Below are 13,996 nucleotides of genomic sequence, written 5' to 3' on the forward strand. Positions count from 1 at the left end.
CCAAAAATCCTGAAGGACAATGTGTGGCAATCTGTTCGTGACCTCAAGCTGAAGCGAACTTCTGTTCTGCAGCAGGACAATGATCCAAAACACACCATCAAGTCCACTTCTGAATGGCTGAAGAAAAACAAAATGAAGACTTTGGAGTGGCCGAGTCAAAGTCCTGACCTGAATCCTATTGAGATGCTGTGGCAGGACCTTAAAAAGGCGGTTCATGTTTGAAAACCCTCCAATGTGGCTGAAATACACCAATTCTGCAAAGATGAGTGGATCAAAATTCCTCCACAGCGCTGTAACAGACTTATAGCAAACGCTTGATTGCAGTTCTTGCTGCTAAGGTGGGCCAACCAGTTATTAGGATTAGGGGCAAACACTTTTTCACACAGGGCCATGTAGGTTTGGATTTTGTTTTCCCTCAATAATAAAAAAACTACCTGTTGTGTTTACTTGTGTTTATATTTGACTAATATTTACATTTGTTTGCTTGACAAGCAGGGGGACGGTGGCTTAGTGGTTAGCACGTTCGCCTCACACCTCCAGGGTTGGGGGTTCGATTCCCGCCTCCGCCTTGTGTGTGTGGAGTTTGCATGTTTACCCCGTGCCTTGGGGGTTTCCTCCGGGTACTCCGGTTTCCTCCCCCGGTCCAAAGACATGCATGGTAGGTTGATTGGCATCTGTGTGTGAGTGAATGAGAGTGTGTGTGTGTGCCCTGTGATGGGTTGGCACTCCGTCCAGGGTGTATCCTGCCTCGATGCCTGATGATGCCTGAGGCTCCCTGTGACCCGAGGTAGTTCGGATAAGCGGTAGAAAATGAGTGAGTGAGAGAGATTGACAAGCATGCAAAAAAAAATTTTAAAAATCAGAAAGGGGGCCAGCACTTTTTCACAAAAAAAAGCTATACAGTACAGGTGTGTAGATATGTGCACAATCCTACAGTATAAACTTAAATAAGACAGTGGCAGATGTGTGGTGTGTAATGTATGGAGTCAGCATCACATCATCATGTGTTACGAATAACAACTCAACACCCTGTAGTGCGGTGTTTTATCCTGGGGGTTTGTTGACCAAATAAAGCTATAGCACCGCTTCAGTCTGTGGTGTTAAAACCTAAATACTAAAAGTTAATGGAAGGTGAAGTGAGTAATAAGTGTGCTCAGGGACCAGCTGCTAATCGTTAACCAAGACGAGACTCTATCGAATGCTTTTATTGGACTCTGTGCAAAGAAAATCCAACATCTTTTGCTTTCTGAGCAATGGGTCAAGAATGTGGCTGAAATCTTAAACCATTAGAGGGTGAGATGTTGCATATCAAGTGCAATTTAAATCCGATTTAAATCGAATCCACCTTTAACATCTCTTGTGGTTTTTCCAAGAAAAAAAAAAACAACAACCCTTGTGCTAAAACGGTTTAACAGTTTTGTCAAAATAGATGGAAATTTTATTCAGTCTTGACAAAACATCACATTTTATTCTACAGGATTATTATTATTATTATTATTATTATTATTTAAATTTTTTATTTTATTTTTTTTTGCATTATAAATAAATTAGCAAGGGCTGAAAACTGGTTACACGATAGACTGATATTCAACATGCACAATATTGTTATCACAGACACTTAAATACTCTCTTATGCCTCCAGGGTCCCCAATCACAGACCCATGATTTAAAGACAATTAACCAAAGAGTCCAGTAGCAAAAGTTTGTACACCTTCAGGAAAAGTAAAATGAAGGCATTTTTTTTATACATTTAGTTGTTAATAGTGTTAAGAATGCTATTAGTGTACTGTGTGTCAATATATATATATTTATTTATTTATAAAATAAAAAAAGGAATTATATCAACTGGAATGTAAATTTGCTCCATACTCTTCTAAATTATAAGCACTCACTTTTCCTGTATAGCTGTTTCTTCTCTTTTTTTTTTAAATTCTTCTCAGCAGCTTTTGGATCTTCTCTGTTTTAATTTCCTTGTTTCTTTTATTCTGTTCATTTTACACACATATTTATCCTCATGGAACTGATTTACTATATTAATTTAATTGATTGTTTCACCTATTCATTGAGAGTTGAAGCGAAAAAAATCCAGATGTTTTCGTTTAGTTCATTTAGAAATCATAGTTATATATTTATTTCATCTTCTTCATGAAAGTTTGTTTGTTTATTTTGGCCATTCATTTGACACTTCTATGCTTGTCCAAGATCTAAATAAACTAGAATTGTATTTTTGTTTCCACACAAAAACCCTGAGGGATGGGGGTGCAAACTTTTGCACTGAACTATGCTGTATGCATCGCTTTTCATTCTTATTATCGTAATTACCATATAAATTACTGTAGAAGGTTACAACAAATAGTTTTGCATCATTTACTGTATATAAATATAGTCTTTGCATTTGATCATATAAATATTTGTATGTATACTTTACAGGGATTCCAATATAAATTGGGATTAAAAACTTGAATTTGGGATCTATGTGCACAATTAAGACACAAAAGATTTGTAAAATAGATAAGTTATTTGAATATCAATACGTTTGAACAATTAACCCACGTCTGTACAATGTTTAAGGAAATGGAGTGCAGTATAGCATTTTATATACTGTGTGCATGTCAACATCATACCCCACTACACACACGCTCATACACACACACACACACACACACACACACACACACACACACACACACACACACACACACACACACACAATCATCTCAACATTATTCAAAATCAAAAGGTTAATTCCCTCGATAAAGATTGGTCACTGCTCAACCAGCCGAAGTACTTGGAAAGCAATCCGTACTTTTTGTTCAGAAATCGATTCGAATTTGCGATTTAAGCACAAAAAAAAAAAAAAAGTAACAAAAGAAAACTTGATAAACACACATCACCATAATAAACATAATCCAACAAACAAACAGAGCCTATAACTCAAATTAAATAGCACCTTCTCATTATACAGGGTGTCCCAAAAGTCTTTATACATATCGAGAAATGAACACTTTTTAACAAAATGTCTTCCAATATCGTTCGAAAAATTCAATTCGATTCATTTCAGATTTAGTTATATAGCGAAACATAATGCAAAGAAGAATGTTTTGAAATCATTCTCATCAGTAAGCTGTCACAAGGAACCATGGCAGGCATCTTACATGACACTGCTGTCAAACGGGGAGCCAATCAAATAGAGGATGATTTGTAAAGAAAGTTGCTAAAGTTCCCCCGTGTATAGACACTTTTCGGACAATCTGTAGATATCATATTTCAAAACTATTGAATATTAACCCTACAAACCATTTGTTCAGTTTTTGGCCACACCAAATGTCTTTCCGATTTTGTTAAGTACCGTTTTGTTTTTATATTAATAGATTTCTAATTTATTTCATTGTAAATGGTGCTACATTGCTACCATAGATTAGGAATGCGTTATATTGTGTACCTCGTTTTTCTGTGCATATGACAAGACAAGCCATAATTTTCTGAAAGCACCTGTTCCTAAAAAGATCAAGAATAAGTAGCTGTGAAATTATGGTGTTACGCAGCTACCCAGAGGATGAAAAGGTTGGCGCCGTCGTCATGTGTAATTTGATTGATGCGGCCACGTACACAGTCGAGAGTGATGTAAATGGCTGTGCCGTTCTGGACCTCGAACGATGCTCTGACGCCAACACTGGTCCACTCGCTACCTTCAGGCATCTGACCCCCGACCTGCTGTGCCAAAGGAACAGAATTTGTCCTGTCCTGGCCTTGCTGGTGTAGAATCAGCTTCACCACGTTGCAAGAATGGATGAGCTTGACACTGAGAGCCACACTGGCTGTACCAGCTTCTTGAAAAACAAAATTTCTCCTTGGGTGTTGGTGTCCCGCGCCAGCAAGTCGGATGTGTTCAGCATCCGGACCAACCTGCTGAAACAACAAAGGTTTGTTCCTTACAGCTCCAGATGGAAGGCCTGTCCTGGATACGGTGGCCATTAGAGATGATGAAATAGCAGCAGGAATCCATAGCAGACTTAGCATGCTAATTCCAGAGCTGTCTCCAAAGTATCGGACATTGCATTGTGATGGAGTGAGGATCTCAAAGTTTAGCCAGTCACCCGAATCTACAATGGTAGTAGCTGACAAAGTGATGGAGGTGTCCCTATAGTTGACCCCGGATTTAAACGAGCGCATTACTTCCTGGTTGGTCCCATTTGCGTTAATGTAGGCGACTAGCGAGAAGCCTTCACGGACGCACGTGTGGCCCATGGCATAGAGTGCCTGCTGCAGGACAAACTTGACAGTGCCTCTCTCAGTGAAGCGAATTCCACGATTGTCATGAGTCAATGCCACTACATAGGGGTCAGAGACGGTAGCAACACGGAAGGATGGCCGGTAATTACCATGGTAGTGAGGTGCTGTGGATGTCTGAGCAGTCATAGCGACAGCTCCGGTGTCATGTGACAGCCACAGCAGGCTAAACGCAGAAGATCCAAGCTCGTAAAGCTGCAACTCCTTGCTCTGGTTGCAGTGTTGGTTTGGGCTCTTGAGCAGCAACCACAGAGTCTGATTAGGCTCCACCTCAGCCGCTGCACTCACACTCACACCCTGGAAGTGCTTCCTCTCTGGCTGCTCCACCCTTACACCACTGAGGTCACGACCTTCCTCCTCGCTACCACCACTGAGCCTCACACCAATCTGTAGGAAGTTGCGGCAGCTGTGCTTCAAGGCAAAGTTGTGATCCAACCAGAGCAGACCATGCTGATAGAGGCTGATGGAGCCGTCATGGCTAACCAGAAAGTCGCTTCTCTCCTTTCCTATTACACTCAGCTGCAGGCCTGGAAACACAGCGGTGCTTTTGGATCGAGCCGCGGGCAATGTGACCGAAGCAGACCAGGACTGAGAGAATGTGTTTTCCGAGGTCACTCCACACACAGCATCACTCACAGTGCTACACGGTACGGCTACGGGTTCCCCATCACAATCTGTACATGCTTGGCACTCTTGTAGCTCCTGATTGTAGAAGTACTCATGACCACATAGGCCTGAAGAGATCTCTCTTTCAGATACGCCCAAGCACCGGAATCCACCTGTCCACACAAGCACAGTGTAGATGTTAAAGGAATGGTTTACCACAAATGACAATAATTTAGCTAATAACAAGGTGTGGTTAACAGTGGTGATTTCGGACATATTCTAAGTGCCCACATGCAAATTTCTGCACATCCTGACACGCTGGAACTCTAATTGCAGACCTGCCAACTCCAAGTTAGAATAATAAGCAGTAGAGGGGGAAGGGTGAGGGGTCATGAAATAGTTCCACAGAGCTAATGTTTTCATGTTGTCGTTTCTTCTCAAAAAAACAAACGCAGTTCTTTTGGACTATTCTACTTGGCAAAATTTCAGCACGCAAAATTTCAGATTATTTCTGAATTATTAATGTTAGTCAAACATACACCAGTGGAATGAATTTCCAATGAATGAACTCAAAACCTGAAAGAAAATCCTCGGAGAGAAAGTGAGGACACTGATTCTATGCATCGTTCAACAAGCAGTAAAATGGACTAGAGATGTTGATAGATGTTTTTGTGTAAAAAATTACTAAACAAAGCTGGGTGGAAGGGTAGTGGGGCTTTTAGGGTATATCAGTTAATATTGGTGTGTTTAAAACAATTAAACAACTGTCAGTCTTTGCAGATTCATATGCTACGTAATTGGCTCGGTTGAGTTCTTAAAATGGGGGAGGGGGTTTTAGCATATTTATGAGTGATAACTCATAAGCAATTTCTTGGACAATTCCATTTTTGCTTATAGTCGATATCATATTTGTTATTATAGTCTTTATCTCACTATATTCACTATGTCACTTCACTAGCACCATATCCTTCAAACTTTATAACTAGTGTCACGTCGTTGGAATGTCATATTGTGGGTGGCAGGGTGACATTGACGTTTCACAGCTTCAGGATCCTTGATATGAACCTGAGCTCGGGTTATTGATTGTGTGGAATTGCTCACATTCTCTGGGCTCTCTGGTTTCCTCCAACGTTCCACAAACATGCTGGTGATGGATGGATTGGCCAAGGTTTTGAAGCCCCATGTGTGAATAAGTAGGTGAATTATTGGGTAAATGAGTATGCGGGTGGATGAATGTGTGCCTGTAATTGACTCGTATCACATTCACAGAGTATTTTCTCCTCATGCCAAGGTTCTGGGGTTAGGTTTTGGATCTGCTTAACCCTGGGATAGAATAAAGCACATTTCCATGTTTGAATCCCATTTCTCTGCAGATTTTCATTTTAAGCCCTGTCAGAATGTATTTTCTCCACTTTCATGTCACACCCGTTTCTGGTTTACTCATTCAGTCTCAGTATCTCCTCCCAGATTTCAGATGTACTGTCCAAAATATAATCTAACTGAAATGAATTTGTTATATTTTAGCTAGTTTAAAAAATCCAAACTAATTATTATTATTATTAGAAACCATCAGCTCATCATGGAAGCGATTTAAATCGAGATGTCTCATATGCGGCTCACTTTTGTCGTCAGTCATTTTACACAGCGGCGTACTCTCACTATGCTTGTTTGCATAAATTTGAATTTGAAGTCAGAACCATTATTTGCAATTGGACATGTAGCATAATGAAACGGAGATTGTGTTGCTAATTACTGCAATTTAATTGAGGTCAGGAGCTCATTGAGATTTGAAACATTCTGGATTTGTGTACCTGGTGTATTGAGGCATTTCACTCTCTCGCCACACACGGTTGGGATTTCCAGGCATTCATCTCTGTCCTGTATAAAAATAAATATGTCTATATACATATACTGTCTATATACATAATTTTTTTAAGTATTTTAACTGACAGCCAACATGACACAAAGGCAAGAAGAGATGCCTAATGACTAGGTTTTTTTTTTATCTGGTTTACAAAACCTGAAGAAGCACAAATATTTTGTCAAATCAAGAGATAATTTGCATATTTTATTTTTGTTTTGATACCATTGTATGTACGGATCGAAAACGGAATGTCGATTATGTACATATTCAGTCTTCTATGTGATACCTGGCAAATCCTGTCAGCATTGGGTGAGCACTGAGACACCAGGAAGAACCCAGGTGGACACATGGTGCACTGTTGACACTGTGGTGGCTGCATTTGAAAATTGCAGTACTCTTCAGAGCCGCATGCGCTGCGACAGCCAAGCAGAGCATGATCTGTTTCCCCGGTCACGTCAATCAGCTTGGCGTCCGTTTTATGTACGGCATGTGACTTCTGCAGGTGGCTGCGAGCTTGGCTCTGCATGCTTGCCAGCTGACTTTCCAAATAACTCTGCAGCTCCCCCTGCAGGCCCTGGAAGGACACCTGCTTGACGGTCTCAGACAGCATGCCGTACTGCGCCTTGACCACGTCCATCTGCTCGTACATGCGCTGCTGCTGCTCCAGGATCTCACGCTGCTGATCCAAAAGCGCTCCCTGCTGCTCCTCCAGACGCTGCTGCAGGTCACGGATCACTAACTGCTGAGCCCGCAGAGCCTCTACCAGCTTCTCCTGGCCTTTGGAAAGCTGCAGATGCAGGACAAGGGCATCCTCCGAAGGAACTTCGTTCTCCCCTGGGAAAATAAAATGGCATACGTTTGGTACGACTCAATACTGGAGATCTCTGAACTTCACAGTGGTATTAAAACCTCTAACACACAACACGGACTACATACAGCATAGGTTCTCAAACTTTTGAAGGTATAAAATGCTGCAGCTTTATGAGAAGAGATTTGATTTATGAACATTACCAAGTTAGTCAAACATTTGTCTTGGTAGACTAAGTGTCTAAAATATTTTTGAAAAGAGCTCCTTGTTATTGAACGTTTCATCAACAAATCACATCAGGTCAAAGATACGAACAGCTTGTTTATGAGTTACTGAAATTTGGAAGATATAAAAAGCATTTTCCTTTAAAAGAAATGCTCAAAAAGATGATAACAACAAGGACTAAATAGTTCAAGTCCTGCATGTTATGATCATTAAGAACAGCATGTACTGTACTTCAGTCACCTGGACTTTTGAGCATCATTAGTGTTGCAGTCTTTTGTCTATTATTAATGGAACTAATGAGTTGTGAGTTTCGTCACTGTAACTAAATAAAATAAGATTAAATGTAAATAACACACAGCCTCTGCCTGTGCTTCACACTCTCACTTCCATAAACAATGAAGTACATCAGTTTAGCGCATAGACAGAAGTCCTACAGACAGCATTACTGATGCTTGATCTGAAAGAGATTTCTTTAAGATTTACCTTAAAGAAAATGAAAAGCGACAGCGTTACGCAGCTCAATGTGTCCTGTGACGTCTTTGTGACACCATTCACGTGACTTTGCAATTGAACAGCGCGAGTGTAATTATATTTCCTTCCTAATTAAAGTTATATATAATTGGGCAGAATTTTATTGATTATTTAATTTTTAGCAATCTTTATTATTGAACTGAAATCATGCTTAATTACAATTGTTCGTCGCATGTCTCATTTATGTCCCTAGAAGGCTGCAGCTCACTGAAATTAGAAAAAGTGGTAAATTTTGCTAATTTGCTAACATGAACTTGCATATATCGCCTTAAGTGTTGTTTGCTAATGCTAGATTAAACTAACATAGATTTCATTATGCTAGTCAGACTCTCGCTAATGTTCAATAAAGTGCATTCAGTTGCAGAGATCGAATGTTTTAAAACATGCCACGATTTTGTTAGTAATATGTATACAAAATGCTTCCAAGGCAATCCCGTCTGGTGTCTATCACTTTAATTTTAACTGATGAACAGAAAAGCCTCAAAGAGAAGCCGTAAAATCTCAAAATAAGTTCTGACCTTAAGTCTTCCAAAAAGGAGCACTGTTAGCAATTTGTGGGTGCAGTTTTTGAATTTTTCTTTTGCACCATATTATATTTATCCATGAAAAGATGTCACTCTGTTATATGTGGACTTTCTAATGACTCAGAAATGTTCAACCTTACTGCTGTTCTTCTCTTTTCCTGTCAAGGCTGCAATTTGAGGCTAGGAAACTAGCGTGGAAAGACATCAAAGCAGAAAAATATTCTAGGCGGTCGACTGCCAGAGATTTTCCCCCTGCTGCAAGGCTTCCAAATGCAGCTGAACAGATGTGTATGGCTATGAGGAAAAGTAATCGTGTTCCAGTTGTGCATTGAAAATGATCAAAAAAAGCTGCAGTGCTAGAAGTAAGGGAAAAGGTGCTTTGCTTAGTAAGCTTAGCTTGAGAAAAGAAATTAAGTTCAAAATAAAACCCAAGCAAGGAGAAAACAGCTGGATCCACTGATTTACTCCACCTGGTTTGATGTCACATGTAAGCTGAACTCCCAGTGGTGCACCTCCAAGTTCCGACGAAGGATATCCGATATCCGGAAATTCCCCCAGAAATTGAGCAGCTATGTCCGGAACGTGCACAGGAGCATCGTCTGAGCCAGGTCCACAGCCGTCTGGAGGGCACAACCTCACTCTGGGCTTGGTTCTGATCCTTAAAGGCAGTCTGCACTCCAGTCCCCTACACTCTCGTGTATCATTAATGGCCTGCGGTGGTCTTTTTGTGGTAACGCAATCTGCTCCAGTGCACGTGTGACCTGCAACCTCGGCAGACGGCATCCTTTCCCTTGTGTGAGTGTGAGAATGAGAAGCTGTGTGTAACTCCACCTTTTCAGGTGAAGGAAGGTGTGAGACTCCATGTTGGTGGGTTGATGCAGATCTGCTGTGTGTTATTGGATTGTGTTGACGTGCTGGTCTGGATGATCTGCTCGAGCCACAATGTGACCCTGAACATGGTCTGGACTCCCCCAAATCCAAGCAGCGAGAACCTTTACACAGATCCGACACACTCCTCACTGATACACACATGCAGAGGAGACACCACAGGAACAGCACGATTCTCATCGGTGTCATCTTAAATTCATTCATGAACCTGAAATTGAGAAACATTAACACACCACTGATTAAACTCATAAATTCCTACAGTGTTACATTAAATATTACGGTGTTACATTAAGTATTATGGTGTTACATTAAGTATTAGTGCTACATTACCTACCACAGTGTTACATGAACTACTAGTGTTACATTATCTGTTTAATTACTCTAAGGTCTTCAGTGTTACAATTTCTCATACTGTACATTGTTTCTTTAACTGTTGGTGTTACATTCTACATTCAGTCCTACAGTGTTACATTAAATCATATACTGTTGCATCACCTGCTTCAATGTTACATTAAGCATTTGTTTTACATTAACTTCTACAGTGTTAAATTATCACTTACAGTGTTACATTAACTACTACGATGTGTGTTAGTGTTACATTAACTACTACAGTGTTACATTAAATCCTACAGTGTTACATTTAGTGTTAGTGTTACATTAAATCTTACAGTGTTACATTAAGTGTTAGTGTTACATTAAATCTTACAGTGTTACATTTAGTGTTAGTGTTACATTAAATCTTACAGTGTTACATTAAGTGTTAGTGTTACATTAAATCCTACAGTGTTACATTAAGTGTTAGTGTTGCATTAAATCCTACAGTGTTACATTAAGTGTTAGTGTTACATTAAATCTTACAGTGTTACATTAAGTGTTAGTGTTACATTAAATCCTACAGTGTTACATTAAGTGTTAATGTTACATTAACTACTACAGTGTTACATTTAGTGTTAGTGTTACATTAAATCTTACAGTGTTACATTAAGTGTTAGTGTTACATTAAATCTTACAGTGTTACATTAATTGTTAGCGTTACATTAAATCTTAGTGTTACATTAAGTGTTAGCGTTACATTAAATCTTACAGTGTTACATTAAGTGTTAGTGTTACATTAAATCCTACAGTGTTACATTAAGTGTTAGTGTTACATTAAATCTTACAGTGTTACATTAACTACTACAGTGTTACATTAAGTGTTAGTGTTACATTAAATCCTACAGTGTTACATTTAGTGTTAGTGTTACATTAAATCTTAGTGTTACATTAAGTGTTAGTGTTACATTAAATCCTACAGTGTTACATTAAGTGTTAGTGTTACATTAAATCTTACAGTGTTACATTAAGTGTTAGTGTTACATTAAATCCTACAGTGTTACATTAAGTGTTAATGTTGCATTAAATCCTACAGTGTTACATTAAGTGTTAGTGTTACATTAAATCTTACAGTGTTACATTAAGTGTTAGTGTTACATTAAATCTTACAGTGTTACATTAAGTGTTAGTGTTACATTAAATCCTACAGTGTTACATTTAGTGTTAGTGTTACATTAAATCTTACAGTGTTACATTAAGTGTTAGTGTTACATTAAATCTTACAGTGTTACATTAAGTGTTAGCGTTACATTAAATCTTACAGTGTTACATTTAGTGTTAGCGTTACATTAAATCCTACAGTGTTACATTAAGTGTTAGTGTTACATTAAATCTTACAGTGTTACATTAAGTGTTAGTGTTACATTAAATCTTACAGTGTTACATTAAGTGTTAGCGTTACATTAAATCTTACAGTGTTACATTAACTACTACAGTGTTACATTAAATCCTACAGTGTTACATTTAGTGTTAGTGTTACATTAAATCTTACAGTGTTACATTAAGTGTTAGCGTTACATTAAATCTTACAGTGTTACATTAACTACTACAGTGTTACATTAAATCCTACAGTGTTACATTTAGTGTTAGTGTTACATTAAATCTTACAGTGTTACATTAAGTGTTAGCGTTACATTAAATCTTACAGTGTTACATTAACTACTACAGTGTTACATTAAATCCTACAGTGTTACATTTAGTGTTAGTGTTACATTAAATCTTACAGTGTTACATTAAGTGTTAGTGTTACATTAAATCCTACAGTGTTACATTAAGTGTTAGTGTTACATTAAATCTTACAGTGTTACATTAAGTGTTAGTGTTACATTAAATCTTACAGTGTTACATTAAGTGTTAGTGTTACATTAAATCTTACAGTGTTACATTAAGTGTTAGTGTTACATTAAATCCTACAGTGTTACATTAAGTGTTAGTGTTACATTAAATCTTACAGTGTTACATTAAGTGTTAGTGTTACATTAAATCTTACAGTGTTACATTAAGTGTTAGTGTTACATTAAATCCTACAGTGTTACATTAAGTGTTAGTGTTACATTAAATCTTACAGTGTTACATTAAGTGTTAGTGTTACATTAAATCTTACAGTGTTACATTAAGTGTTAGTGTTACAAGTGTTAAGAGTTATAACAGCCTCAAGTATCAGTGTTATTTTAACACTGCCATGAGGTAACACAAGAGTTTAGGTTCTCCTTTAACTCTGTTATGAAGGTGAAACACTTTCCACACTTAGTTTCTTAGTTTCTTAGGATTCTTAGTTATTCTTAGTTAGTTGTTATTTGAGGTGTTAGTTTAATACTCAAAGACTTAACATATCACCTTAGGTATTGTAACTCGGTATAAACGACGATATGAACAATGACAATTACATAAGAATTTTTTGCAATACTTTAGGTGTTAAATCAAATCTGTAAACATCATAACAACACTGTGTTAATCCTGACCTATAAACATTAACAAAACGCCAAGTGTTAATTCAGAACTTTAATCATTACACAACACTTGAGATGTTAATTGTGAGCTTTAAACAATAACAAGTCTCGTTGGGTGTTAATTTATAACTGCAATCAGTATAATCTGCATATAAACTATATGCAACTATAATGCAACTATAATCAATAAGCTGTCATCATCAACACAACAGTTATTTTCATATAGCTAAAGTTTACACACATGGAATATAGTATTAATCAGGGCTTAGGTGTTAATACAATGCTGTAAAACCTAACACATCCCCTAACTAGTACTGTAATAATAGTCTGTAAGAATTTACACTAAGCTTTAGGTATAAACACTATAACTGTAAAAGTCCACTGAATTAGGTTCAGGTTCACACCATAAAACAAATACATGAGATTAAACACTAACACAGTCATTAACATGGTTAAAACGCAGTGTTTGTCACTCTTTGTTATCTGATACCGTACTAGTTAACACTTTGCGCTGTACATAATCACCGTACGACTGATGCAACACTACACTTGTATTCACCAGGTGTTAATTCAACACTGTGAGAATTAACACAGATAACAATTATCTATCTATAGATAAACACCATAAACAAATACTTGAAGAATTTAGTGTTAGTTGTGGTGTTACATTTGGACAGAAAAACTCCTTTCTCTCACTCTGAGGAACAGCTTACTGTTTGACATGCAGTGCACTAAGTAGAGGATAAAACCCACGATTTAATACCCCACCTAGGGCACTTTCAGAGCCAGTAGGATGGTGTGCAGTGGTGAGAATGTTAAGTGAGAGTGTTTACCTACTGTCTGATCTTCAGCTCAGTCTTTGTTATGTCAGCGTCCGCTCAGCATCTCTCCAGTGTCTCCGTGTCTTTCTGTCTGTCCCTCTGCCCCAAACACTCTCTCTCTCTCTCTCTCTCTCTCTCTCTCTCTCTCTCTCTCTCTCTCTCTCTCTCTCTCTCTCTCTCTCTGTCTGTCTGTCTGTCTGTCCCTCTGCCCCAAATGCGCTCTCTCTCTCTCTCTCTCTCTCTCTCTCTCTCTCTCTCTCTCTCTCTCTCTCTCTCTCTCTCTCTCTCTCTGTTCATCAGCATCAGGTTTCCTCAGGCTGGATTTAACCCATCACTTGCCCCTCCTACCCTCCTCTTCCCTTTTCCTCCTCCTCCTTTTCTGCTCGTGCGCTTTCTTGTTGCTTTCATGTTTTCTTTTCAGCACTCCTCTTTTCTTTTTCTTTCTCTCTAAGCCACTTTAACACGCGGTGCATTAGAGCATCAGAGCGGATTGGGTTACAGACAGGAGGCTCTCATACTGCGACTCAAAATCCAGACGGAGAAAATAAGAGACATTTGGTCCGGGACTTGTGCCAAACATCCACCCCTCCTTTAGGTCCCCCATTCAGGTCCTCCAT

At 38.5% G+C, this 13,996-nt stretch overlaps 1 protein-coding gene across 2 annotated transcripts; it reads right to left on the reverse strand.

The window, feature by feature from the left end:
• Positions 1-792: 792 nt before the first annotated feature.
• On the reverse strand, positions 793-13,550 carry nell3 (NELL (neural EGFL like) family member 3). 2 transcript variants are annotated; one of them, XM_027159712.2, is made up of 5 exons: positions 13,396-13,550; positions 9,319-9,944; positions 7,047-7,594; positions 6,708-6,774; positions 793-5,069 (listed from the first exon to the last, which is right to left on the reverse strand). In XM_027159712.2, the coding sequence occupies exons 2-5, from the start codon at positions 9,938-9,940 to the stop codon at positions 3,538-3,540; spliced, it is 2,769 nt and encodes a 922-aa protein (XP_027015513.2). In that variant the 5' UTR covers positions 9,941-9,944; positions 13,396-13,550; the 3' UTR covers positions 793-3,537. The 2 variants fall into 2 exon arrangements, with proteins under 2 accessions (XP_027015513.2, XP_027015512.2); XM_027159711.2 differs by having other exon boundaries at positions 13,392-13,545.
• Positions 13,551-13,996: the final 446 nt, after the last annotated feature.

This window comes from Tachysurus fulvidraco, chromosome 3 (assembly GCF_022655615.1).
Source record: "Tachysurus fulvidraco isolate hzauxx_2018 chromosome 3, HZAU_PFXX_2.0, whole genome shotgun sequence".
NCBI lineage: Eukaryota > Metazoa > Chordata > Actinopteri > Siluriformes > Bagridae > Tachysurus > Tachysurus fulvidraco.